The sequence below is a fragment of the Pangasianodon hypophthalmus genome, chromosome 21 (genome assembly GCF_027358585.1).
Source record: "Pangasianodon hypophthalmus isolate fPanHyp1 chromosome 21, fPanHyp1.pri, whole genome shotgun sequence".
Lineage (NCBI taxonomy): Eukaryota > Metazoa > Chordata > Actinopteri > Siluriformes > Pangasiidae > Pangasianodon > Pangasianodon hypophthalmus.
The window spans coordinates 553229-579661 of NC_069730.1; the positions used below are offsets into that span (position 1 = coordinate 553229).

Consider the following 26433-nt stretch of genomic DNA (forward strand, 5'->3'; position numbering starts at 1 on the left):
TATTACAAAGGAGTCATATAGCAGGGGAATCATTGCAAACTAGTTATAGAGCAAAGGGAGTCATATAGCAAAGAGTCACATAAGCCTGATAGGCATCTGTTTACCGTCCTACAAACTTCATCTCTAAAGTATAACGTCCTTTGACAGTTTATTTGTTCTCTTTTTTTTCTATTGTTGCTTCCTGTCTCTCAGCGCCCTCTGCTGCTCCTCCAGCCAAACCCGGCACGTCCGGGGCAGAACCGACCGCTAAAAGGAGCAGTCGAACCAGAAAGTCAAAGAAACCCCGGATAAGAAAACCCGAATCCTCGGACAGCGCCGTCTCTCAGCACAGGCTCCGCCCACCCCTTCAGGGACTGAACCAGACGTCATGGTCGCCATCGGAGGCGTCTCAGTCTGCGTTCTCAGTGCCGTACCCTGCCATGGTTCCCGGGTACAATTTTTACCCCACTACACTGCCCCCTGCTGGCGACCGCGGGTCAGATGCCGCAACCGCTCAGGCTCCGCCCACTGCTCCTCAGTTCCCAGCCCCGATGGTCACACCGGTGGTGGCGTTTGTTTTACCCAGTTATATGTTCCCTCAGCTTGGCATGCCGGCACGCCCACCTTTCTACCCGGAGCAGCAGCCGGGTGTCAGCACTCAGCAGCCGAACTACAACCCCCAGAATCCCTTGCAACCTCAGCAAACACAGCCAAACTTCACTACCCAGCAGCCTTTGCAGCCTCAACAAGCCTACACCATCCAGCAACCGTTTACACCCCAACACATCTACGTTACCCAGAATCCCTTTCAACCCCAAGCTCCATTCACCCAGATGCAGTTCACTCCACAGACACCGCTCCCGTACCAGATGACCTCTGACCCCAGGCTTCCTGTTCCCGAATCAGCTGAGGTCCCTTCCTCGTCTCCTCCGTCTCGCTCTCCGCCGCTGTTCGGCTCTCACTGCAGCTCTCCGTTACAGCTGGACCTGCTGCAGCTGGAGGACAAAGCGGATTCGCACAGCACAGCGCCACCGTCAGGATCCCGGGGGAACTGCAGCGTGGCGCAGGAGAAAAGCAGCAGCACCGCTACACAAGCAGTGGAGGTCTGTCTCACCCGCATCCTGTAGATCTCTGCACGGGCTGTGTGTGTGTGTATGTGTGTGTATGTGTGTGTATGTGTGTGTGTGTGTGTGTGTTTATGGAAAACATTTTGTGTGTGTGTGTGTGTTAGAGAGAGAGAGAGAATTATTGTGTTATTATGCGTCGTTGTAGCCATGTTGTGTTGAAGACGGACCTCCGAGTGACGCCCTCTCCTCGTCCAGTGAGCTGATGGAGCTGCTGATGCAGGAGGACTCGGGATCGGCAACGTCCGCGTCCACAGGCTCCGCCTCCAACGGCTGCAACACCTCCAACAGCGGCACAGGTGAGCGCGCACTAGCTCTAAATAAACAGTTCACATTATTTCTATTAGAAGCAAGACATTACCCATAATCCTCCTGTTATCACCAATACAGGGAGCAGTAAATATTTCGGGAGCGTGGATTCTTCTGAGCACGAGCACAAGCAGAAGAGGAAAGAAGATGGACAAAACTTCAAATATGTCCTCCAGGATCCTCTGTGGCTGCTCATGGCCGACACCGATGAGAAGGTCATGATGACTTACCAGGTGCCGTCACGGTGAGTGACATCTCTCAGCCAGTGGCACCGTAACAAAGCTAGCAAATCCGATGTGCGTGAGTGTGTGTGTGCGTGAGTGTGTGAGACAGCGTGTGAGTGTGCGTGAGTGTGTGTGTGCGTGAGTGTGTGAGACAGCGTGTGAGTGCATGTGTCCGTGTGTGATTATATGTGTGCGTGTGAGTCTGCATGTGTGAGAGAGTATGTGTGTCTGAGAGAGTGTGTGTGAATGTGATTATGTGTGTGTGAGTTTATGTGTGTGAGTGTGTGTGTGAATGTGATTGTGTGTGTGTGAGTATATGTGTGTGAGTGTGTGTGTGAGAGAGTATATGTGTGTGAGTGTGTGTGTGGAAAAACAGTTTCAGACAATAAGTATGAATTATGTGTGTCTATGGAACGACCCTGAACTGTTCTTCACTCTGTGTGTGTGCGTGTGTGTGTGCGTGTCTGTGTGCGTGTGTGTGCGTGTGTGTGCGCGTGTGCGTGTGTGTGTGTGTGTGTGTGTGTGTGTAGGGACATGGAGAAGGTGTTGCGGGAGGATCGGGAGCGTTTGCGGCAGCTGCAGAAGAATCAGCCACGTTTCACTTCAGATCAGAGGCGAGAGCTCATAGAGCAGCACCCGTGGATGAGACGAGGGGGTTTACCTAAAGCCATCAGCGTCAAGGTGTGTGTGTGTGTCAGTGTGTGTCAGTGTGTGTCTGTGTGTGTCTCTGTGTGTGTGTGTGTGGGGGGGGGGGGGGGGGGGGTATGTATAAAACGTATTATTGTATAAATGATAATGCAATTTGCATTACCGTAATAGTGCTAGTGAAGGGGGTGTGGCTTCGCTGCTTCAGTCTCAGTAGAGGAGGCGTGGCCTCTGTACCTGTCAGTCTCAGTAGAGGAGGCGTGGCCTCTGTACCTGTAGGTCTCAGTAGAGGAGGCGTGGCCTCTGTACCCGTCAGTCTCAGTAGAGGAGGCATGGCCTCTGTACCCGTCAGTCTCAGTAGAGGAGGCATGGCCTCTGTACCCGTCAGTCTCAGTAGAGGAGGCGTGGCCTCTGTACCCGTCAGTCTCAGTAGAGGAGGCGTGGCCTCTGTACCTGTCGGTCTCAGTAGAGGAGGCGTGGCCTCTGTACCCGTAGGTCTCAGTAGAGGAGGCGTGGCCTCTGTACCTGTAGGTCTCAGTAGAGGAGGCGTGGCCTCTGTACCTGTCAGTCTCAGTAGAGGAGGCATGGCCTCTGTACCTGTAGGTCTCAGTAGAGGAGGCGTGGCCTCTGTACCTGTAGGTCTCAGTAGAGGAGGCGTGGCCTGTGTACCTGTCGGTCTCAGTAGAGGAGGCGTGGCCTCTGTACCTGTCAGTCTCAGTAGAGGAGGCGTGGCCTCTGTACCTGTCAGTCTCAGTAGAGGAGGCATGATCACACCCAAGTGAAGAATAAACTAATAAAGATAGATAATGCAATCTTGTGTGTGTGTGTGTGTGTGTGTGTGTGTGTGTGTAGGAGTGTCTTTACTGCGAGAACGACGCCGGCGCTCTGTTAGAAGACGAACTGCCTGAAATGGACCTCGGCATTCTGGGAGGAGAGGTGGTACCAGAAGAGGGCGTGTCTCACGTACAGGAAGAGGAGGAGCATCGAGGCTTAGACTGTGTTTCGTAGCAACTCCCAAAAAAACGTAAAAACGTAGCATGCTTTCAGACAATGGGATCTTCCAGCTCAACACACACACACACACTATCTAGACTTTTTTTTTAATGCCAGATAACCTCATTTTACCTTTACCTGTGTGTGTGTGTGTGTGTGTGTGTGTGTGTGTGTCACACTCCTGAACTTGCAGATCAGATCATTAACACTAGCACACTGTGATACGAGGAGTGAAAACAGTTTTGTCAGAAATGCTGTGACATAAAACAATAGAATTAAATGTAATTTTTTTAATAAATGTGAAGAGGATTTGAGTAAAATGGTGCAGACTGTATAAACTATAAGCTGTGTTTATTATTCACACCACAAAACTCCCACATTTACACACAGGACCAGGAAATACTTTCTCATTTTTCAAACAAAACTATGATGAATAAAGTCTTCTGGTTATCTTTAGTTAACGTTAATCATTTTATTTATGTAACTTTATAACTTACTGTTTTGCTATTTTTCGTCTGGTTTAGGTCTTTATTTTTTCGTCATGTTTTTTTATTACATATTCCTCGAGTATTTTTGTTGGTATTTTTTATATTTGTGTTTATTGTTAGCTTCATTCGGGGACTAAGTTAGTCTGTTTATTTATTTAAACTCTGTGCTGCTATTGGCGACTCGCTGGTTGTGTTGATGGAGCTGACGATCGTTTCTGTTACTTCCTGTGTGTTTTGTGGTGTAAAGGATGAATAATAAACGACAGAGCGTGATCTCTGCACTGTTTTATTCAAGTCACGTGACTGTTTATTATTTGTTTTGCTAATTCGGGTTTATTTTCGTCTGAAATGTGTGCGGAGAACAACCATCAGAACCTCTTACGCCACTGTGAACAGTTTTCTTCTTCGTTTCTTACTTGAATCAAAAATGAGATATTTTTACAAAGTAGATGTAGTTTTAGTTTGATTATTGTAACCTGTGAGTAATGTGTGAAGTACAGAAGATGTGTCCCTGTAGGGTCTGTGTGTGTGTGTGTGTGTGTGTGTTTATATACTCTACACACTGATAGATAAACACACTCCAGTTACAGCTCTCTACATGGAGACAAACAGCTAAAATCAGCCAATCAGCTTCCAGCTCCACAGAAAGCACTTAGTGTTTTTCAGCTGTCTGTTTTTAAACTCGTCTCCAGACCTAAAACCTCCTCTTGCCACTCTGAAGCTGATTATTTTCCTCTAACAGCACGTCCCTCAAGTGTTTTATTCCTCTTACACCACAGCAAAATACCAACAACAATTTTTTTTATTTACTAAAGAACGTCATACTTTTTATCTGTTTATAGTTACATTTAATCTTGTGGAACATCCACATTCTCACTTACGTTATAGCAGCTATAAACACTGGTTCCCTCACCAGCTTCTCTTTATTCTCTCAACAAAAAAAAAACGCAGCTTGTTACGCGTGTTCCCGAGAAACCGCAAAGAAGCGTAAACTCCTCTGTCCTGAAGATGTCGGAAAACTTATAGTTACAGCTTTACCTCTGACTGTTACAAACCGCTGACACTGGAGACTCCTTCCATAAACGTTACAGAAAACTTCCACATTTTTAACCCGTTTATTATCAGTGGAGCGTCGCTGTACACGCCTCTGTGAATGATCTGTTACTATGGAAACGATAATGTATTAGAACGAGCGCATTAATATAAACCTGCACTACTGTCAGAGCTGCTGTTATAGAAAACTAATCAACACCTTCTGACCAATCACAATCCAAACATAGGACAAACAGCTATATCAACATGCTAGCTAGCAAAATTGTCAGATTGCAATGCATTCTGGGTAAATTGTCTCAAATCGCAAACTTTCGTACTTTGTTTACTCTGAGAAACACGAGCAAATGTCGTGCAGTAAGAAAACTAAATGAAGCGTGGAAACTTTCTGCACTCACCTGTTCCATCATGAACACAAAGGGCGGGGCTTAGAAGATAACGGACAGCACTGCCATGGCAACCGGTGACAGCAGGAGAGTTTCATGTGTGCTTCTTTGTTCAGACTTTAACTGTTAACTGTAGCTGTTAGCAACACGCTAATGTCAGCTAGCACTGAAATCAGTCTGCCATTACGGCCGAGGCGTAAATGGACCAAATGGACATCTCTCTCTTTTTACGACTGTTTCATGTCTCTGTGCTCGCGGTGAAACGGAGACTGTCGCTGTTACACACTTTATTTTCACTCTGGAGTTCTGTTGCAGTTTGTTTTATAAAATGAGTAATAAACTGGGAAAGTGAACATGAAAACCCTCTGTGTCTCTTTCATTCCTGTGAGAATATAACAAACAAAACCTGAGACGCAATCACACCACTGAGTGCGGAAAAACATTTCTTGGTCTTTTGTGTATTTTTTATTATAGTAAATATTTAGTGGCCTGCTTAAGACAGGTTTTGTTAGATTTATTCATATTTGTAAAAAGTAAAAAGTGTCGTTACGCTGAGTGACCACTAGGAGGCGGAGAAATTTACACCAGGCCAGAAAGTCAAACCCTGATTACACACAGAGCAGAAAAAACAAACAACAAAAAACATTCAGCGTTGTCTAGTGCACTACACAGAAGGGAGAGGAAAATAATTATTACATACACTGCAAATAACTTCATAATTTATCCATACATCAGTTTTTCCATGTAATTTTTCACTGATCAAAAAATAAACGCCACATATTACGGCTGACTGATTCCTTTAAAACTGCATTAGAATTGTAGAATTAGTATTAAATTAAATTAACATATTAATAAGTCTGTATTGTTCTGTAATGTTTTGAAGGTGAAATGAAGACAGAATTATTTTATCATCATTCTAACCCTAAATATCATGAACATCTAAACAGTGTTCAAACAGTAAACTAGGTTTTTGTAAAAGTGAAAATATTATATTGTGTTTTAAATGCAGGGGAGAAAAAGCACACATGAGATCTTTTTCATTCGTGTCCTTTTCATGACATTATTTTAAAATACAAACATTGAAAACAGTGTTTCGCTGCTTTTATTAACACTTTGTTAGTAAACATGAATATTATGATTTATCGTGAAAATTTCTACAAGAAAGATATTTTTTTGCACATTGTCACTAAATACCAAGTGACAAAATTTGTGATTTCAATTAAAAAAAAAAAAAAAACATCAGAATTTGAAGGATTCAGCAGCAGAGTGACCCTGTGTCACATGACAACACTGAGCTTAAATCAGCTGTAAAAAGTGCTCCTACAAAAAAGACTCAAAAAATGATGGATGTTTCACCAGGAATTACCATAAAACTGCATTCACACAAATATCAATTTCCTATACAACTAAATATGGTATATAAGTATGTACACACTGGCCTTAAATAAAGATCTCTGGGAGAAATCTACAATTGTTTGAGCCTTAAGTGACTTTTTTCGTTTTTTTTCCTGATGCAGTTCCACGCTTTGACCAGTAGGTGTCGTTTCAAGCGATTCAACACTGAACCAGTCTCCAGTCACTTGTTCTATAGGCCTTTTTTTTTTCATCTTTTTTTTATTTTTATTTTTTTTTAAAGAAATGAGTACACTCTACTCTCGAAATATATCTTACTTTAGAGAACTTTATTTCGAGTTTGATGCCAGTGCTTGTGATCAGTGCTGTGAAAGCTGCGTTTAATGCAGTAGGTCAGAGATAAGAAGTGATCAGGTTCCACTTTAAGTCATTATTATTACAGTAAGAAGTCATCACTGCTGTGCTGCTTCTGTCAGCCTGTTTAATAACAGCTCAGTTATCACAGTGTCATGCAATAACTGACAATTAAACACAAGCCTGAACTTTAGCTGAGGTTCAGTTTCACCAGAACATGGATGATTTCCTCATAATCGTGCTAATAATTTCATATTTCTTCTTTTTTTCCTCAAATGTTTAGTCATGTAGGGGGATGAAGGACAGGATTTAATGTGTATTTGTAAATAACAGCACTTATTGTTTATCCTGACAAACATGAAGCACAAACTCTGTTATAGTGGCCTGACAAGTTTATTGCATATCAATTAAATTATTAATGAAATCATTCACATCATTACAGAAGTTTTATTATAATGTGCGTATGATATTAATACTCTGGACTCTCTTTTGTTCCTCTGTGCTACAGTTAGACACCCGTTTGTTTGTGCTGATTATGCTCTCATTTTCATAATGCACAACCTGTGGAGGGTTTCTGTGTCCTTTATGCTTTATTTTTGTCCACAGCAACATCCGTGTAAGAATTCCTCTTGAACACTCTTCCCTCTCCCTTCACTCCTAATGGTGACATGCAAATGCTAAACATGGAACACTAGTCCTGCTTTTAAAACCTTGTTTGCATTATGCTTCTATCTTTTAAAACGGCAGTCAGTTGACTCCATCTGCAGTGTGTTGTGTGTGTGTGTTTATGCTGTGTGTTACACCTTTATAACTTTATTACTTTTACCTGCTTTATCAGGGACTTTCTCAGGCTCGACAAATCCTACCTCCTGTTTTTCAGCACACCAGATAACTTCAGCGTGTAGAAGTGTATAATAAGGTTTATTTGAACTCTCCTGGATATCATCTTACACTCTAAGCCCACTTCTAAGCCTGCTCACTTTCCACATGGTTTTGGTGTGAAAAGGTCTTTATTATCCGTCTCTGAAGTCTTGTCTTTCTTTAATACTAAAATGACTAAATTTCAATAATTAAAACACTGAAACTGTCAGTAGATGCACTGCCTGTTGTTACTGTATTGACATGTGATACAGTAAGATAGAAAACAGTTTCTCTTTGTGGGTCACACTCATGCTTCCCTGATGCAAATTCACTGAATGTTTTTGTTTTATCTGTGTTTTTATCTGTGTTTCTGTTTTATCTGTGTTTCTGTTTTTATCTGTGTTTTTCCCTGGAGCAACATTTGCCTATGATGGACACATCATCCCTTATTGCTGCTATTATTTCACCCAAATGCTGACATGTTCATGTTAAATAATAACAACAATAAACTAATAATAAAATCTGCATTTAGTTTTTGATTCCAATATTTGCATATTTTCAGGATTTTCATTTGATTGAGGAAAATGTTTTAATTAAAACACTGCTTTACGGAGGATGTACAGGTTTTTTTAATCGATTTGCATGTCAGCATCACGTGATGATGTGGATGTTAAAGGGGTTTGATCTGAACATTAAGACTCCATTCAGCAGCGAGCACCTCATCAGGTAAGACTGCAGCACTTTACCTGGATCTGTTCACCTGATCACTTTCTCATATCACTGATTAGTTATTGGCAAATTCACGCGCTGCTTTTATCATTTCCACTTCACACCACACAGAGAGCTGCTCTCTGACAAAAAGCCCTTCCTCTGGGCGCAAGTCATGTTTACTTTCATCATCATTATTATTATTAGTAGTATTATTATTAGTAGTAGTAGTAGTAGTAGTATTATGATGATAGTATTGCAGTTTTGTTCCTTTTTCAGCTGATGCTGGATTTTAAACCCACAGGGCATCACCATGGTAACCGTGTCAGTCCTGCTCCTCCTGCTCTCAGGTAAAAATTAAGTCCTAATTAATCATTTTTAAATACATTTACAGCTTTACACTTCATTAGTATGTGCTATTACAGATGAGTAATTGCCTGCGTTTTCTCAAAAGCATAATCGCTTTCATTTCAACTTTATCTACTGGAATTAGTGTGATTAATTAAAAATTGGACAGATTTTGGACTCTTTCACAAACGCTACGAGGTTCTGTTTATTCTAAACTCCACAAGAGCGCAGAAATGTTATTTACACATAATTATATTTTCATCATATAACTAGTTTATCTACTAACTTGCTGCTGATTTTTTAAAAACTCGATCTGTTGAGCAGTGATTTATTGGTTAATGATGTAGATGAAGTTAACTCAGTGATTTATTGGTTAATGATGTAGATGAAGTTAACTCAGTGATTTATTGGTTAATGATGTAGATGAAGTTAACTCAGTGATTTATTGGTTAATGATGTAGATGAAGTTAAGATGTAGATGAAGTTAACTCAGTGTGGTAGTCATGGTGGTAAAGCAGAGCATTCTGGGTGTGAGTTCAGAGACAAAGTGCAGCTGTACTTTTGTGTCTCTAGGGTGGTACCATGAAGGGTACATATTTTGTACCATTAGTGTATAGATTTTAGCTCAGAAAGTGAACGTGGTGTATCTTTAGTGGAGTAAAGTTTTAAGTTTCACGGGTCTTCAATCTTATTCACAAAGACCTGGTGTGGCTGCAGGCTTTCATTCCAGCCAAACTGGAGACACAATCGGTAGCTGATTGGAGACTAAAATGACCTGATTATACAAGTGGAATCACGTGTGGCTCCTGCTTGGCTGGAATGAAAGAAGGCTCTTTGTGGATAAGATTGAAAATCCCTGCTTTAGAGGAACATCACTGGTCCTTAATGTCTGATTCTGTACATTAGATTATGTTAAAGTAGGCTATAAAGATACACACAAGCATGTACCCTGATAGTACCACCCCAGCAACAAGGAAAAGTGCAGTTTGGTTCCTTTATTTCTGAGAGTGGATCTGAGGAGGCGTATGAAATTAAAGCTCAGTTTCTAAAAGAAGTCCAGTGATGGAGAGAGAGATGTGTAAATAAATGAAGTTGTTCTGAATAAGTAAACAGTGTGGAGGACATTAATGCGGCTGATATTCCACTCCCAGTGGGTTTACTGTAGTGAAGAAACTGTTGTGTAGAGAATCAGTGAGTTTATAGAAAAGTGTGTCATTAAACTGTGTGATGGATGTGAGGAAATTGGTGTACGAGTTTGTGGCGTATGTACATGAGTTGAATTAGCAGATCTGATAAAAGCAGTGTAAAGGACAAGCAGCATTACACACTGCATCATTTACCTGAAGAGTTCTTTCATAAAGCTCAAGCTTTTCTCTCTGAATAAAATAACTGCTCTCAGTGACTAAATGTGGCCGCTAGATGGCGATATTTACTGACTGGAAGAAGTCATGGGTGTCAGTCTTTTTTCCACAAAATCAGAATGTTCTTCAACTTTATACTGATTTAAAGAAAAATTAAATGTCAATGATCTAATTCCGTTAAAGTCCAGATTTTAATCCTGACAGATTATTTCAGCATTTCGTTATTAAACCTCACTGAACATGGCAGATGAGAAAACTAAGTGAGTTCTGTCTCCTCTATATTACATACAGAGCTCTTATAGCTGACAAATTATTAAAATAAATTATTACAAAACTTTCACTAACCTACCTGTTAACATACTTAAAGTCTCAACGGGTTTTAAGTAAATAATTTATATATTACTGACACACTAGCTGAGTATGACGTAATTCCACCTTAAAGTTAATTATCTTTTTTTTTCTCCAGGTAAACCTGATTTCTGTTCATTTCAGTGGTTTAATTTCAGCTGAAACTCTCAAAACACAATATTACTAAAGTGTCTAGCTACCTGATTTAGTTAGAATATGATAATAAGAGCTGCTGTAACACTGAACAAGCAGAGTGGCATTTAAATACTACAACAAGACAGAATTAATAAATCATAAACTGCCTCTGCTGAGTGAGTTAGGAGAGTTTAGCCAGAGTTCACTTTTGAGGACAGAGACGAGCTTCCAGAAGGACCTCATTTATATATAAATAAATAAATAGGGAAGAAATCCAATTTTAAAATATGTAACCCCTGCGTGTGCCGGCAGAGGGAGGCGTATACCTCCTTCCGGTAATTGCGTAGTCCCATGAGAACGACATTACCCATATTGCAATGCGGTTATGGCTGCACCTGGGACTACTCTATTTAAGCGTGTGGGTGACACACTCAGGCTGTTGCACGTGGTCTGTGAATGAAACTTATAAACAAATGGAGAAGCTGCTTTTGTCTCTGCTGTTAAGGTGAAGCCTTTATCCATTAGCCTAGAGGTGGAGAACTCGACCGATTCTCAAACAGTCTCGCAATGATTATGTATTTCCCAGCTAAGGCAATGACACTGTCGATCAGTTGGTCCTTCACTGCTGTCTGGGATGCACCGTGCTGCTGTTGCATTCACATTGCAAATGTTATGCAGTCATATCCATCCCAGTCCACCTCCGAAAGTGGTTCGAGTCATCGGATCTCACGATGCGTCTCTGAGACCCGTTGGACCCCATTCACACCTGCACTTAGCGCTGTCCACTTCTGACCAGATCACTCAGGATGTGTGTTAATGCCAGGTGTGAATGGGGCCATGGAATCGCCCCTGCCTTCAACTGAAGCGAAAGCAGACCAACATGTCGCATTTTAAAATTGCTCAGAATTCAGTTATAAAATACATCTTGTACACTGTTGAACATCAAACGTTAATTATAAATATACAGACAGGTCCATAAATATTTGGACACTGGCAAAGTTACTGTTATTTTAGCTGTCTACACTACAGTATAATGGAGCTGTAATTAAATAATAAATATGACTCAAGGTGCAGACGTTCATCTTTAATTTAACAGTTTCTATGTTCAAGTCGGGTGAACGGTGTAGGAATTACAGCACTCTTATATGGTCTCCTACTTTTTAAGGGACCAAAAGTAATTGGACAAGTGGTTGCTCAGCTGTTCCATGGCCAGGTGTGTGTTATTCCCTCATTACTTCACTTACAGTTAAGCAGATAAAAGGTCTAGAGTTGATTTCAAGTGCATTTGCATTTGGAATCTGTTGCTGTTAACTCTCAATACGAAGTCCACAGAGCTGTCACTGCCAGTGAAGTAAGCCATCATTAGTCTGTGGGCGTGTACGGCTGTCAATAGAACTGGATCTCTTGTATTTATTGATGATGTGACTGGATTATTGATGATGTGAAATTCCCTTAAATTAAAGCCGAAAGTCTACACTTATTCATTTTTTAATTTTAACTCCAATATATTGTGGTGGACAGCTAAATTAGCATTAACTTTGTCAATATCCAAATATTTATGGACCTGACTGTACAGAAAATTAAAATGCAGATCATTCAGGGTGGATTTTTCCTTTAACTGTTTATCGTCCACGTGCAATAAGCTGCTCTAGGTTAGGACAGATTACAGCCATCAACTTCAATGAATCTATAATCATCAGTTTAAGAAAAATCACATGATCATGTGGAAAACTCAGTCTTTACTTCATCCTGACATTCACTGTTACACATCTGTATAAAGCTCCACATCTGTATAGAGCTCCAGCTGTTCACATCACAGTGTTTCCACTTTTCTGAGTCGCTTCACCAACAGGCCGCTGTTCTGGAGCTGCAAACAGTCTCTCAGTCTGAATGGAAAACAGCACATAGCCGTTCATCCACATCACATTTCCCTCCTTTCATCTCTGTCCTGCTGCATTAACAGGAGAAATTTCTTCCACAGCCTTTTCTCCTCCAGTCCACAGCCGCCTCACTACCTTCCATCTCATACCGGCTACAGTGAATCAGACTGAGGCTCGGGCAGCTTGCAGAGAAAATTACATCGATCTCGTCACTCTGTACTCTGATGAAGACAACACTGAACTGTATAATGTGGTGAAGGCTATTTTCTTCAGAAAAGATAAAGATATCAGTTACACTGAACTGTATAATATGAAGACTTATATGTATGAGGGATGGATCGGTCTCTATCGCGGTCAGTTCAGTGAGAAATGGTCTAATGGTGATCCTGTAACATTCAGAAATCTGACAGGGGATTGTGGGACATCGAGCTGCTGTACTGCTATGAAACCTGATGGTTCATGGGAAAGTCTTCAGTGCACAGGGACGAGATATTTCATGTGCTATGAACAAGGTACCTTCTGACTTAAAATGCATATTTTAATGTATGTTTTTCTATATTTAATAAATACATTATGTTTAATATAATGTGTTGTCATTGTAAATATAGAAATAAGAGGCCAGTTTTTGACAGATTTTTTTTTCACCCCCACAGCTGCTTCTTCTCAGACTCCTAATTATCATCTAATCTGTGAGAATAAGACCTGGTATGAAGCTCAGCGTTACTGCAGGGGGAAATACACTGACCTGGTCAGCATCAGAGATCAGCAGCAAAATGAAGAGGTGAAGATTAAAGGGTTAAACAGCAGCACGTCCTTCTGGATCGGCCTGCTGCGTGATGACTGGCAGTGGACTGATGGAGGAAACTCCACCTACAGAAACTGGGCGAGCGGTCATCCTCAGCCATCATCACCATACGACTGTGTACAAGTGAGGCGAGGGAGATGGTATTCAGTGCCATGCAGTAGTAATTATTACTACACTCTGTGCTACGGTAAGTGTTGACTTTCCAAACAGTAAAATCGTCTCAGCAATCTTCTGTATAATGACTAGAACACAGCTGGTGTGAGTCTCTGTCTCTGATATCACTCTAAACCATCCTCCTCCTTTTGGGTTTTTCTGTCTCTATCAGCTTCCATCCATGTGAGTGATGTGGCTCTGAGCTGGGAGAAAGCGCTGGATTACTGTTTAATTTTAATGTAAAACTGCTTTAATAAACATTTATAATAATTAAAAGCCATAAAGAAGCAGGAAGGCTGCAGAAGTGATGGGACTCCTCTTTAATCTCATCACTTTACACACTTTAAGAGCAGAATAATGGATTGTAGTGTTTTCTTGAAGAAAGCTGTGACTCCTCTTTCTTCACTTCATTTAGTTTTAAGAATTAGTTTTATATCCGATTCTTGTGTTTCTTTGAGCTCGTGTGTAGTGCTGTAAAATGGTACGATTACACTACTGATTAATAATTACACATTCTTACTGTTTAATCTAGACATGACCTGCACTAGCTACTGTAGGAACAAATCCAAAAACCAAAAACCCAAAAATGCCAATAAGACAAAGAGAAACTACTGCTTCAGACCTGCTTAAAACATTACCTTAATGTCAGGAATAATATTTTACATATTAAAGGGAAATTTAGACATAAAACTAGAATTTAATAAGTTTTTAGTGTCCACACTTCAACAGAATTCATGATTTTCTATCAGTTTCCTGTTTTCCACACCTCTGTCCCCATTCCCCCCTTCTCTCTCTCCACTTCTCTCTCTCCACTTCTCAATATGTTTTGAATTTTTTTCTGTTTTCAATATCTGAAATCATTGTTCAAATCCAGCACAGTATGGTGTAAACCTGGCAACCCTACCAGCGCTGTTTTCCCATGATGCACACTGTGAGAGAGCGGGGTCAATTAGAGTATGAATAAAAGATTTAAGTTCAACATTTAAGATTTATGTTTAAATCTTGAAGATAGTGGGGGGGTCGGTGGTGAATGTTGATCTTCAGTTTTATTTATATTTAATATTTAGATTTAACATTTTAGATTTATATTTAAAATTTACACTGAAACTTAAAAACTGCTATTTGGCATTAGTCCCTATCTAAATGTATCACAATGGCCTCAGATGTTTTGGTGTCCCATATGTGCAGATCATTCAGGGTGGATTTTTCCTTTAACTGTTTATCGTCCACGTGCAATAAGCTGCTCTAGGTTAGGACAGATTACAGCCATCAACTTCAATGAATCTATAATCATCAATTTAAGAAAAATCACATGATCATGTGGAAAACTCAGTCTTTACTTCATCCTGACATTCACTGTTACACATCTGTATAAAGCTCCACATCTGTATAGAGCGCCAGCTGTTCACATCACAGTGTTTCCACTTTTCTGAGTCACTTCACCAACAGACCGCTGTTCTGGAGCTGCAAACAGTCTCTCAGTCTGAATGGAAAACAGCACATAGCCGTTCATCCACATCACATTTCCCTCCTTTCATCTCTGTCCTGCTGCATTAACAGGAGAAATTTCTTCCACAGCCTTTTCTCCTCCAGTCCACAGCCGCCTCACTACCTTCCATCTCATTCCGGTTCACATGAATCAGACTGAGGCTCGGGCAGCTTGCAGAGAAAATTACATTGATCTCGTCACTCTGTACACTGATGAAGACAACACTGAACTGTATAATATGATGACTTATATGTATTGGGGATGGATCGGTCTCTATCGCGGTCAGTTCAGTGAGAAATGGTCTAATGGTGATCCTGTAACATTCAGAAATCTGACAGGGGATTGTGGGACATCGAGCTGCTGTGCTGCTGTGAAACCTGATGGTTCATGGGAAAGTCTTCAGTGCACAGTGACGAGATATTTCATGTGCTATGAACAAGGTACCTTCTGACTTAAAATGCATATTTTAACGAATATTTTTATATATTTAAAAAAAATTCATTATGTTTAATGTGTTGTCATTGTAAATATAGAAATAAGAGGCCAGTTTTTGACTTTTTTTTTTTTAACTCCCACAGCTGCTTCTTCTCAGACTCCTAATTATCATCTAATCCGTGAGAATAAGACCTGGTTTGGTGCTCAGCGTTACTGCAGGGGGAAATACACTGACCTGGTCAGCATCAGAGATCAGCAGCAAAATGAAGAGGTGAAGATTAAAGGGTTAAACAGCAGCACGTCCTTCTGGATCGGCCTGCTGCGTGATGACTGGCAGTGGACTGATGGAGGAAACTCCACCTACAGAAACTGGGCGAGCGGTCATCCTCAGCCATCATCACCATACGACTGTGTACAAGTGAGGCGAGGGAGATGGTATTCAGTGCCATGCAGTAGTAATTATTACTACACTCTGTGCTACGGTAAGTGTTGACTTTCCAAACAGTAAAATCGTCTCAGCAATCTTCTGTATAATGACTAGAACACAGCTGGTGTGAGTCTCTGTCTCTGATATCACTCTAAACCATCCTCCTCCTTTTGGGTTTTTCTGTCTCTATCAGCTTCCATCCATGTGAGTGATGTGGCTCTGAGCTGGGAGAAAGCGCTGGATTACTGTTTAATTTTAATGTAAAACTGCTTTAATAAACATTTATAATAATTAAAAGCCATAAAGAAGCAGGAAGGCTGCAGAAGTGATGGGACTCCTCTTTAATCTCATCACTTTACACACTTTAAGAGCAGAATAATGGATTGTAGTGTTTTCTTGAAGAAAGCTGTGACTCCTCTTTCTTTACTTTATTTAGTTTTAAGAATTAGGTTTTATATCCGATTCTTGTGTTTCTTTGAGCTCGTGTGTAGTGCTGTAAAATGGTACGATTACACTACTGATTAATAATTACACATTCTTACTGTTTAATCTAGACATGACCTGCACTAGCTACTGTAGGAACAAATCCAAAAACCCAAAAATGCCAATAAGACAAAGAGAAACTACTGCTTCAGACCTGCTTAAAACATTACCTTAATGTCAGGAATAATATTTTACATATTAAAGGGAAATTTAGACATAAAACTAGAATTTAATAAGTTTTTAGTGTCCACACTTCAACAGAATTCATGATTTTCTATCAGTTTCCTGTTTTCCACACCTCTGTCCCCATTCCCCCCTTCTCTCTCTCCACTTCTCTCTCTCCACTTCTCAATATGTTTTGAATTTTTTTCTGTTTTCAATATCTGAAATCATTGTTCAAATCCAGCACAGTATGGTGTAAACCTGGCAACCCTACCAGCGCTGTTTTCCCATGATGCACACTGTGAGAGAGCGGGGTCAATTAGAGTATGAATAAAAGATTTAAGTTCAACATTTAAGATTTATGTTTAAATCTTGAAGATAGTGGGGGGGTCGGTGGTGAATGTTGATCTTCAGTTTTATTTATATTTAATATTTAGATTTAACATTTTAGATTTATATTTAAAATTTACACTGAAACTTAAAAACTGCTATTTGACATTAGTCCCTATCTAAATGTATCACAATGGCCTCAGATGTTTTGGTGTGTAACGCCTCGTCCGAGGCGGGTTGTGTAGGATCCATAAGCAGAGATTAAAGCAGATAAATCCGAAACGACAGGCAAAATCACAATCAGGAAACGAGAGCAAAAGTCCAAAAAAACCAGGAAGTCAATCAGCGAGAAAATATGATCCAAAATCGCAAGGCAAAGGCAAAAATCAGAAAAACAAACCAGGGTCATACACATGAAGAAAAACTGTAAACAATGCAAAAGAAAAAACGCTCAGTAATGTCCAGAAAACAATACTTCGCGTCCTCATGTGGTGAATGCGCTGCTTAAATGTCCCTAAAAACCCCGGAAGTGTTTCTCAAGGGTGGAGTCAAAACTCAGGTGAGGGCTCCCTCTGGCGGGCAGGTGCCGGTGGTGACGTTACAGAGCCCCCCCCTCTAAGAACACCCCCTGGTGTTCTACGACGTGGACGGCCCCGTGGTCGCGGAGCGGGCCGATTGGGGTGGAGGCGATGGAAATCCTCTACTAAAGAGGGGTCCAGGATGTCATCCGCATTAACCCAGGAACGTTCCTCAGGTCCGTACCCCTCCCAGTCCACCAGATACTGTAACTGGTTACCATGGCGGCGAGAGTTGAGGAGCGAGCTCACCCTGTAGGCTGGGGCCCCGTCAATATCGAGCGGTGGCGGTGGATCATTCTCTGTGGTCGAATTGTCCAGGCGGGGGCGTGCTGGTTTGAGTAGGGACACGTGGAAGGTGGGGGAAATTCGATACGAGGCAGGGAGTTGCAGTTGGTAAGTCACTGGGTTCACTTGGCGGACGATGCGGAAGGGGCCAATGAATCGCGGGCTCAGCTTGCGGCAGGGTAGCCTCATTCTGAGATTTTGTGTGGATAACCAGACCCTTTGGCCCACCTGGAACCTGGGATGTGGCCGTCTTCGACGGTCCGCCTGTATCCTTTGGCGTCGTATGGCTCGTTGTAGGCGGACATGGGTGCTTTCCCAGACCTCCTGGCTGTGACGGACCCAGTCATCTACGGCAGGAACGTCAGAGGGTTCTCCTGACCAGGGAAACAGAGGAGGTTGATACCCCAGAATACACTGGAATGGAGTGAGTCCTGTGGATGAGTGGATGAGCGAGTTTTGGGCATACTCTGCCCACGGGAGAAACTCACTCCAGCACTGTTGCTCCCGACTGCAGTAGGAGCGGAGGTACCTTCCGATTTCCTGGTTTAAACGCTCGGTCTGTCCATTAGACTGTGGATGGTACCCAGAACTGAGGCTTATGTTGACCCCTAAATGGGTGCAAAAGGCTCTCCAGACTCTGGACGTGAATTGCGGGCCTCGATCGGACACGATATCTTCAGGAAGGCCGTAGGTACGAAAAATGTGGTGAAATACTGTTGTCGCTGTTTCCATGGCTGTGGGTAGGCCTTTGAGAGGGATCAGTCGGCAGGCCTTAGAGAACCTGTCGATGGCAACTAGGATCGTGGTGTATCCTGCAGAACTAGGGAGGTCGGTCACAAAATCTATGGCCATGTGAGACCAGGGATGCCTGGAAATGGGCAGGGGTTCTAACAAACCCATGGGGAGCTGGCAGCTGGTTCGAGACTGCGCACAGGTACTGCAGGTTCCCACGTACTCCTCTATATCTTGTGCCAGTGCGGGCCACTAAAATCGGTTGCTAATCAGGGCTGTGGTGCGCCGGATACCGGGGTGGCCGGAGCTAGGCGCCTCGTGGACCCATTGCATTACTCTCAGACGTAGGGAAGTAGGTACGAAGAGTTTCGTGGGTGGGCAGGCTGGTGGTGGGGGTTTGTTGCTCTGGGCGCACTGGATCTCTTCCATGATGTCCCACCTGATTGGTGCGAGTACTGTGGCGGGTGGTAGTATCGGCTACGGGCTGCTGGGCGAGTTTATGGGGTCGTGACGCCGGGATAGTGCATCAGCCTTGCCGTTCTTAGTGCCTGGTCGATATGTGACCGAGAACCGGAACCGGGTGAAGAATAGGGCCCATCGAGCCTGTCTAGGGTTCAGTCTCTTAGCGTTGCGTAGATATTCCAAGTTCCGGTGGTCCGTCAAAACTAAGAACGGGTGGCATGCTCCTTCCAGCCAATGCCGCCATTCTACTAATGCCTCCTTAATGGAAAAGAGCTCCCGATTGCCGACATCATAATTAACTTCGGCTGGAGTTAGTTTACGTGAGAAGTAGGCACACGGATGAACTTTCCCTGGGTTTCCCTGGCGTTGTGATAATACGGCCCCTATCCCGCAGCTGGAGGCATCACCTCAACGATGAAGGGCAGGCTGGGGTCTGGGTGCCTCAAGATCGGTGCTGTAGTAAAACTTGACTTTAGCTGGTTGAAGGCGGATCAGGCCTGGTCATTCCAATGGAGGCGTCGTGGTTTGCCTCGCAGGAGTGACGTCATAGGGTTAGCGATGCTGCTGTAGTTTCTTATGAATCGCCGGTAAAAGTTTGAGAACCCCAGGAACCTCTGTAATTCTCTGATCGTGGTAGGTTCAGGCCAGTCCGCGACCGCCTTGACTTTGCCGGCGTCCATCTCTACCCCCTTCTTCGAGATGACATAACCCAGAAAGGTGATAGAGTCTCGGTGGAATTCGCATTTTGCGGCCTTGACGTATAACTGATGTTTCAGCAGCCGAGTGAGGACTGTTCTAACATGGTGGATGTGTTCGTCATAGGTGGACGAGTAGATAAGAATGTCGTCGATGTAGGCGATGACGTAGTGATGGAGTACATCCCTGAAAATTTCGTTAATGAATGACTGAAATACTGCTGGCGCGTTGGTTAGTCCATATGGCATCACGAGATATTCATAGTGCCCCCTGGTGGTGTGGAACGCCGTCTTCCACTCGTCCCCCTCTTTGATCCTTATTAAATTGTATCCGCTGCGCAGGTCCAACTTTGTGAATATCCGAGCCTCCCTGAGCTGTTCCAAGGCTGCTGGTACCAGTGGGAGAGGGTAAGGGTATTGGACCGTTAACGCATTCAGTCCCCTGTAATCGATGCATGGCCGCAGGCCCCCGCCTTTTTTTTCAACGAAGAAGAATCCTGCTGCAGCAGGAGAAGTGGAGGGTCGGATGTAGCCCATGTCTAGGGCTTCTTTGACATATTCCTCCATTGCCTTGGTCTCGGGGAGAGAAAGGGGGTAAACCTTACTCTTAGGGGGTATCGCGTTGGGTAGCAGCTCGATCGCGCAGTCCCATGGGCGGTGGGGGGGGAGCTGTCTGGCTCTCTCTTCACTGAACACCTCTCGAAGATGCTGGTATTCATGAGGTATGGAGATGTTCGTTGGTGTGTCCGGGCTTTCAATGGAGGTCGCGAGACATGGCAGTGACTGGACCCTGCGAAGACAGTGATTTTGGCAGTGTGGTGACCAGCTAACTAATTCCCCCTCCTTCCAGGACACGACGGGGTTATGGAGTTGCAGCCAGGGAAAACCCAGGATGATGGGATTCGAAGGAGTGGGGATGATGTAAAATGCTGTCTCCTCGTAGTGAAGTAGGCCAACCTGTAGGGTGAGTGGATGGGTTTGATGGGTGATGAGGCCTCCCCCGATGGGACGATTGTCGACGGCCGTCACTCGCAAGGGTGGTTCGCATGGCAGTGTGGGGAGATGAAGGTCTTCTGCGAGCTGTTGGTCAATCAGGTTGACGGCCACCCCGGAATCCACTAGCGCTGGAACCACAATGGTACCCTGAGTGTAATGCACCGTCACTTTCAGTGTCATACAGGAAGATATGAAATTGCATCTCACCTTGGAGGTAGACGGTTTCTCGGGACAGTTTCTAACCCGGTGGCCAGCTCCCCCGCAATAGAAACAGAGGTTTCGGCGTGCCCGACGTTGACGCTCGTCCGTGAGAGACTCTGGTGCCACCCAGCTGCATAGGCTCCGGCCCCTCCTCCCGTTCAAACACATCACGGATTAGCCCAGAGAAGTAAGCAAAGGAGGTTTTTACCTGGGGGTCGGTGTCCTAGACGGCCGAGGCCCAGTCCAGTGCTCTCCCTGTGAGCAGAGACAGGAGGAAGGCACACTTGGTTGTTCACTCAGGTTTGTCGACGGTGGAGTGGCTGGCTGCCTTATGTCCCAGGGTGCCCTCATGTCTGTGTTAGCTTCTGGCTCTCCCTTTCAGTTATGCTGTCATAGCTAGTCTTGCCGGAGTCCCTGCTTGCACTCTGCATGCAAAGTACATCGTGCTTAACCATTAGAGGACAAAAGCTCACCTAACAATCTCTTCCTTTCTCTCCATCTCTCTCTCTCCCTCACTCTCTGTCGAGCTACACATGCTACTTCTGAGATGCCAGTGATGCCAGTGATCCTGACCCCTTCTGCTCCTCCTCGCTGCCTGACCCATCCTGATGCCCTACTTCTGGTTGGAGTTCTCATCGGTTGAGTTCGCTCGCTGCTGCTGGGGGTGGCCCCATATGGACTGCCTGAAGAACTGTTTGGATTGCTGGGGATGGTGCCACCTGGGGGCTGTGGAGATGGCTTGGGGATCACATATGGGGAGCTGTACTGTAATGGCTTGGGACTGCGATTGCTGTAGTGGCTTTGGGGCTGCAGTTGCCACGAGCAGCTTCGTACTCAGGACTCCATCAGTGGACAGTGGATAGATTTTAACCAGCCGGACCTCTTGCAAATACTGTGATGAATTTATTGGTTGCACAATTGCACTATTTGTCCATATAGTACACAATAGAAGGGATTTATTTATAATTGCACTATCCGTTGCACCCAGATGAGGATGGGTTCCCTTTTGAGCCTGGTTCCTCTCAAGGTTTCTTCCTCATATCATCTCGGGGAGTTTTTCCTTGCCACCGTCGCCACTGGCTTGCTCATTAGGGATAAATTCACAGTGATAAATTTAAATATTTACAATATATTTTTGTGAATCCATTTATTTCTGTAAAGCTGCTTTGTGACAGTGTCCATTGTTAAAAGCGCTATACAAATAAAATTGAATTGAATTGAATTGAACTTGGTGTTCTCCTCTCGGTATGCCAGGGGTTGGAAAGCGAAAAAATTCGCGCATTGCCGTAGAAATCCTCGGCAGTGTTCCGCGGAGCCGTCAAATTTTTCTGGGAGCGCCATCCGGGCCGATTTGCCGTGGATTGGCGCGGTGACAGTAGCGGGGCTCGCCGCTGCTTGCTGGAGCTGTTCGTGGGCGGCCTGTAGCACCGCGAGTTGCTCCTGATACGCACGAATGATGGCGCCTTGGCGGGCCACCACCGCCTGAAAACTCGCGCGCTCTGCTGGATCCAAAGACAGCGAAGTATTCTGTAACGCCTCGTCCGAGGCGGGTTGTGTAGGATCCATAAGCAGAGATTAAAGCAGATAAATCCGAAACGACAGGCAAAATCACAATCAGGAAACGAGAGCAAAAGTCCGAAAAAACCAGGAAGTCAATCAGTGAGAAAATATGATCCAAAATCGCAAGGCAAAGGCAAAAATCAGAAAAACAAACCAGGGTCATACACATGAAGAAAAACCGTAAACAATGCAAAAGAAAACGCTCAGTAATGTCCAGAAAACAATACTTCGCGTCCTCATGTGGTGAACGCGCTGCTTAAATGTCCCTAAAAACCCCGGAAGTGTTTCTCAAGGGTGGAGTCAAAACTCAGGTGAGGGCTCCCTCTGGCGGGCAGGTGCCGGTGGTGACGTTACATGGTGTCCCATATATGCAAATCATTCAGGGTGGATTTTTTTGTAGGAATTACAGCACTCTTATATGGTCTCCTACTTTTTAAGGGACCAAAAGTAATTGGACAAGTGGTTGCTCAGCTGTTCCATGGCCAGGTGTGTGTTATTCTCTCATTACTTCACTTACAGTTAAGCAGATAAAAGGTCTAGAGTTGATTTCAAGTGCATTTGCATTTGGAATCTGTTGCTGTTAACTCTCAATACGAAGTCCACAGAGCTGTCACTGCCAGTGAAGTAAGCCATCATTAGTCTGTGGGCGTGTACGGCTGTCAATAGAACTGGATCTCTTGTATTTATTGATGATGTGACTGGATTATTGATGATGTGAAATTCCCTTAAATTAAAGCCGAAAGTCTGCACTTATTCATTATTTAATTTTAATTCCAATATATTGTGGTAGACAGCTAAATTAGCATTAACTTTGTCAATTTCCAAATATTTATGGACCTGACTGTATAGATAATTAAAATGCAGATCATTCAGGGTGGATTTTTCCTTTAACTGTTTATCGTCCATGTGCAATAAGCTGCTCTAGGTTAGGACAGATTACAGCCATCAACTTCAATGAATCTATAATCATCAGTTTAAGAAAAATCACATGATCATGTGGAAAACTCAGTCTTTACTTCATCCTGACATTCACTGTTACACATCTGTATAAAGCTCCACATCTGTATAGAGCTCCAGCTGTTCACATCACAGTGTTTCCACTTTTCTGAGTCGCTTCACCAACAGGCCGCTGTTCTGGAGCTGCAAACAGTCTCTCAGCCTGAATGGAAAACAGCACATAGCCGTTCATCCACATCACATTTCCCTCCTTTCATCTCTGTCCTGCTGCATTAACAGGAGAAATTTCTTCCACAGCCTTTTCTCCTCCAGTCCACAGCCGCCTCACTACCTTCCATCTCATACCGGCTACAGTGAATCAGACTGAGGCTCGGGCAGCTTGCAGAGAAAATTACATCGACCTCGTCACTCTGTACTCTGATGAAGACAACACTGAACTGTATAATAGCAGTTACGGCTGGATCGGTCTCTATCGCGGTCAGTTCAGTGAGAAATGGTCTAATGGTGATCCTGTAACATTCAGAAATCTGACAGGGGATTGTGGGACATCGAGCTGCTGTGCTGCTATGAAACCTGATGGTTCATGGGAAAGTGCTCAGTGCACAGGGACGAGATATTTCATGTGCTATGAACAAGGTACCTTCTGACTTAAAATGCATATTTTAATGTATATTTTACATACATTTTTAAAAATAAATGTAAAATATATTGTGTTTAATGTATGTGTTGTCATTGTAAACATACAAATAAGAGGCCAGTTTTTGACTTTTTTGTTTTAACCCCCACAGCTGCTTCTTCTCAGACTCCTAATTATCATCTAATCCGTGAGAATAAGACCTGGTTTGGTGCTCAGCGTTACTGCAGGGGGAAATACACTGACCTGGTCAGCATCAGAGATCAGCAGCAAAATGAAGAGGTGAAGATTAAAGGGTTAAACAGCAGCACATCCTTCTGGATCGGCCTGCTGCGTGATGACTGGCAGTGGACTGATGGAGGAAACTCTGCCTACAGAAACTGGTGGATCGGTCATCCTCAGCAATCATCACCATACGACTGTGTAAAAGTGAGGCAAGGGAAATGGATTTCAGAGCCGTGCAGTAATTATTACTACCCTCTGTGCTACAACAGTAAGTGACGACGTTCCAAACAGTAAAATCGTCTCAGCAATCTTCTGTATAATGACTAGAACACAGCTGGTGTGAGTCTCTGTCTCTGATATCACTCTAAACCATCCTCCTCCTTTTGGGTTTTTCTGTCTCTATCAGCTTCCATCCATGTGAGTGATGTGGCTCTGAGCTGGGAGAAAGCGCTGGATTACTGTCATGAAGGGAACAGGGCTGGAATTCTGAACATCGATTCTGAAGCTGAACAGGAAGAGTTGGAGTCTGAGCTCAGGAGGAGGCGTGTCCCCCCAGGGTCTCTGTGGGTGGGGCTTGGACCGAACCGTCTCTCTGAGATGAAGGCGTCGTCCCGTCCGCTGACCTGCGAGGACGTAAAGAGACAGACAGAACCTCCGCTGTCTCACTGCCCTGCTGACACACACACTGCAGAAGCAGCACCTGATTATGTGATGGACTCTGCTGAACTTCGAGTCGTGTGTAAATTGAAATAAAAGGCGGTTTTCTCGATGCTGGAAGAACAGAGCACTGCACAGTTTAGGGTTTTCCAGCACTAACTCACCTGAACCCTTCATTATGCACTTGTTCACTAGGTGATGAGTTGAATCAGGTGTCATAGAGCAGGAAAAAGCCTAAAGTGTGCAGGAACTGTTCACACACTCAGAGCTTTACACACCAGTTCACATTCACAATCATATTCAGAATATGCACTTAAGGCTTTCAGATGAATTCATACAAATACACACATTTTTAAGCTGTTAATCCTTTTCTCCAAATTCCTGTTTGAGATAAAATTCATAAAAGTTGTTTCTTTTCTATTATCATTTCAGCATATAATAAGAAAATGTAATTATATTAACTTTTGTTGTGATACCTTTTGTGTTGTTTCTCTTTATTTGCAGCAGGCGAGTGTTTTTAATGATCTGATTTTACTAAAGTAGAGTTTTTGGGCTTTGGGGTTTAGTAGCTGAATAAACACTGATGTTGAGTTTAGAAACTATGGATGTTCTATATTAATACAATGTAACCTGACCTTTATTATATTCTTTATAATTAATATTAATATTCTTTAGTATATTCTTTTTTCTTCTTCTGCTTCTTCTTCTTCTTCCCGTTTTTCCAGGGCAACATCCATGTACGATTTCCTTCCATTAACACTTTGCCCTCTTTGTTTATCTCACTTAACCCTAATGGTGACATGTAAATGCTAAATATCTGAAACTCTTTAGAGAACTCTATTTTTAGCTATCAGCATTAAGTTTATATCATGTAATGTCATGTTGATTTTTTAAGTCATTAAAATGTTAATAAGCCTCTCACATTCCATCTGCAGTGTGTTCTCTCTCTCTCTCTCTCTCTCTCTCTCTGTGTGTTTGTGTGTGTATGTGTGTGTGTGTGTGTTTATTCTTTAAAAGACGTCCTACCTGCTTTATCAGGGACTTTATGAGGCTCACCATATCCTACATCCTATTTTTCAACAATCCAAATAACTTTAGCAAGTAAAAGTGTATAAAGATTTAACTTTTAAATCTCCTGGATATTTGTCTTACACTTTATACTCCACTGTGATGTAGTTCGACCTCCTCAGGTGTCAACAAATCATAAAGTCAACAGCAAAAGCCCTTTTGAAAGTCAAAGCTCCATTGTGTTGTCCAGTCCTGTGTTTTGATCCAATTATCAAGGCTTAAAAGAAGGGGCAACAAAAATAATTTAACTCAAATAGCACCTCTGAATGATAGCTTTATATAACTTAATTAACTTCCATCACAGAATTCCAAGAACCTGAGCTTGTGCAGCTAGAGCCAGCCAAGTTGAAAGACGTGGAACACCAAAGGCATCAGAAACACAAGCTCTGCTTTTACTGCGGTATTCCCCAACAGCAATTAGCACCGTGCCCAGTCCGTCCCAAGCCCAAGCTCTCACAGCCCACCTCTGAGCAAGTGGATCAGCCCTCTCTCTCCAGCACAGTGAGTGCCCCTAAGATTATTTCACATCTAATTATTGCCATACCAGGGCAGA

The 26433-nt window shown here is 43.2% G+C and overlaps 4 protein-coding genes across 5 annotated transcripts in view; all 4 read left to right on the forward strand.

The window, feature by feature from the left end:
- Positions 1 to 5561, forward strand: part of LOC113543344 (period circadian protein homolog 2) — a 17672-nt gene extending 12111 nt beyond the window's left edge. For both annotated transcript variants that reach the window (XM_034297762.2, XM_034297763.2), the window contains exons 19-23: positions 193 to 1082; positions 1252 to 1402; positions 1494 to 1656; positions 2167 to 2317; positions 3134 to 5561. In XM_034297762.2, the coding sequence (XP_034153653.2) occupies positions 193 to 1082; positions 1252 to 1402; positions 1494 to 1656; positions 2167 to 2317; positions 3134 to 3289 (1511 nt within the window). In that variant the 3' untranslated portion in view covers positions 3290 to 5561. The remainder of the gene's footprint in view (positions 1 to 192; positions 1083 to 1251; positions 1403 to 1493; positions 1657 to 2166; positions 2318 to 3133) is intronic.
- A 3226-nt stretch (positions 5562 to 8787) lies between these two features.
- LOC128317155 (macrophage mannose receptor 1-like) lies at positions 8788 to 13705 on the forward strand. Its single transcript, XM_053227753.1, has 3 exons — positions 8788 to 8824; positions 12630 to 13058; positions 13200 to 13705. Exons 1-3 carry the CDS (start codon positions 8788 to 8790, stop codon positions 13547 to 13549), a joined length of 816 nt encoding a protein of 271 aa, XP_053083728.1. The 3' UTR covers positions 13550 to 13705.
- A 1206-nt stretch (positions 13706 to 14911) lies between these two features.
- LOC128317147 (macrophage mannose receptor 1-like) lies at positions 14912 to 16071 on the forward strand. The gene is made up of 2 exons (XM_053227687.1): positions 14912 to 15433; positions 15572 to 16071. The coding sequence occupies exons 1-2, from the start codon at positions 15139 to 15141 to the stop codon at positions 15919 to 15921; spliced, it is 645 nt and encodes a 214-aa protein (XP_053083662.1). The 5' UTR covers positions 14912 to 15138; the 3' UTR covers positions 15922 to 16071.
- Positions 16072 to 23540: 7469 nt separating this feature from the next.
- Positions 23541 to 25670, forward strand: LOC128317143 (macrophage mannose receptor 1-like). The gene is made up of 3 exons (XM_053227634.1): positions 23541 to 23932; positions 24085 to 24423; positions 24562 to 25670. Exons 1-3 carry the CDS (start codon positions 23863 to 23865, stop codon positions 24906 to 24908), a joined length of 756 nt encoding a protein of 251 aa, XP_053083609.1. The 5' UTR covers positions 23541 to 23862; the 3' UTR covers positions 24909 to 25670.
- The last annotated feature ends 763 nt before the right edge of the window (positions 25671 to 26433 follow it).

Excerpts from the sequence above, each read along its gene's own strand:
- LOC128317155 (XM_053227753.1), top strand. The coding sequence starts at position 8,788 with ATGGTAACCGTGTCAGTCCTGCTCCTCCTGCTCTCAG. Across the intron at positions 8,825-12,629 it reads CCTGCTCCTCCTGCTCTCAG|GAGAAATTTCTTCCACAGCC; the intron begins GTAAAAATTAAG and ends CTGCATTAACAG. Across the intron at positions 13,059-13,199 it reads TTTCATGTGCTATGAACAAG|CTGCTTCTTCTCAGACTCCT; the intron begins GTACCTTCTGAC and ends TCACCCCCACAG.
- LOC128317147 (XM_053227687.1), top strand. The coding sequence starts at position 15,139 with ATGAATCAGACTGAGGCTCGGGCAGCTTGCAGAGAAAATTACATTGAT. Across the intron at positions 15,434-15,571 it reads TTTCATGTGCTATGAACAAG|CTGCTTCTTCTCAGACTCCT; the intron begins GTACCTTCTGAC and ends TAACTCCCACAG.
- LOC128317143 (XM_053227634.1), top strand. The coding sequence starts at position 23,863 with ATGAAACCTGATGGTTCATGGGAAAGTGCTCAGTGCACAGGGACGAGA. Across the intron at positions 23,933-24,084 it reads TTTCATGTGCTATGAACAAG|CTGCTTCTTCTCAGACTCCT; the intron begins GTACCTTCTGAC and ends TAACCCCCACAG. Across the intron at positions 24,424-24,561 it reads CTACCCTCTGTGCTACAACA|CTTCCATCCATGTGAGTGAT; the intron begins GTAAGTGACGAC and ends TGTCTCTATCAG.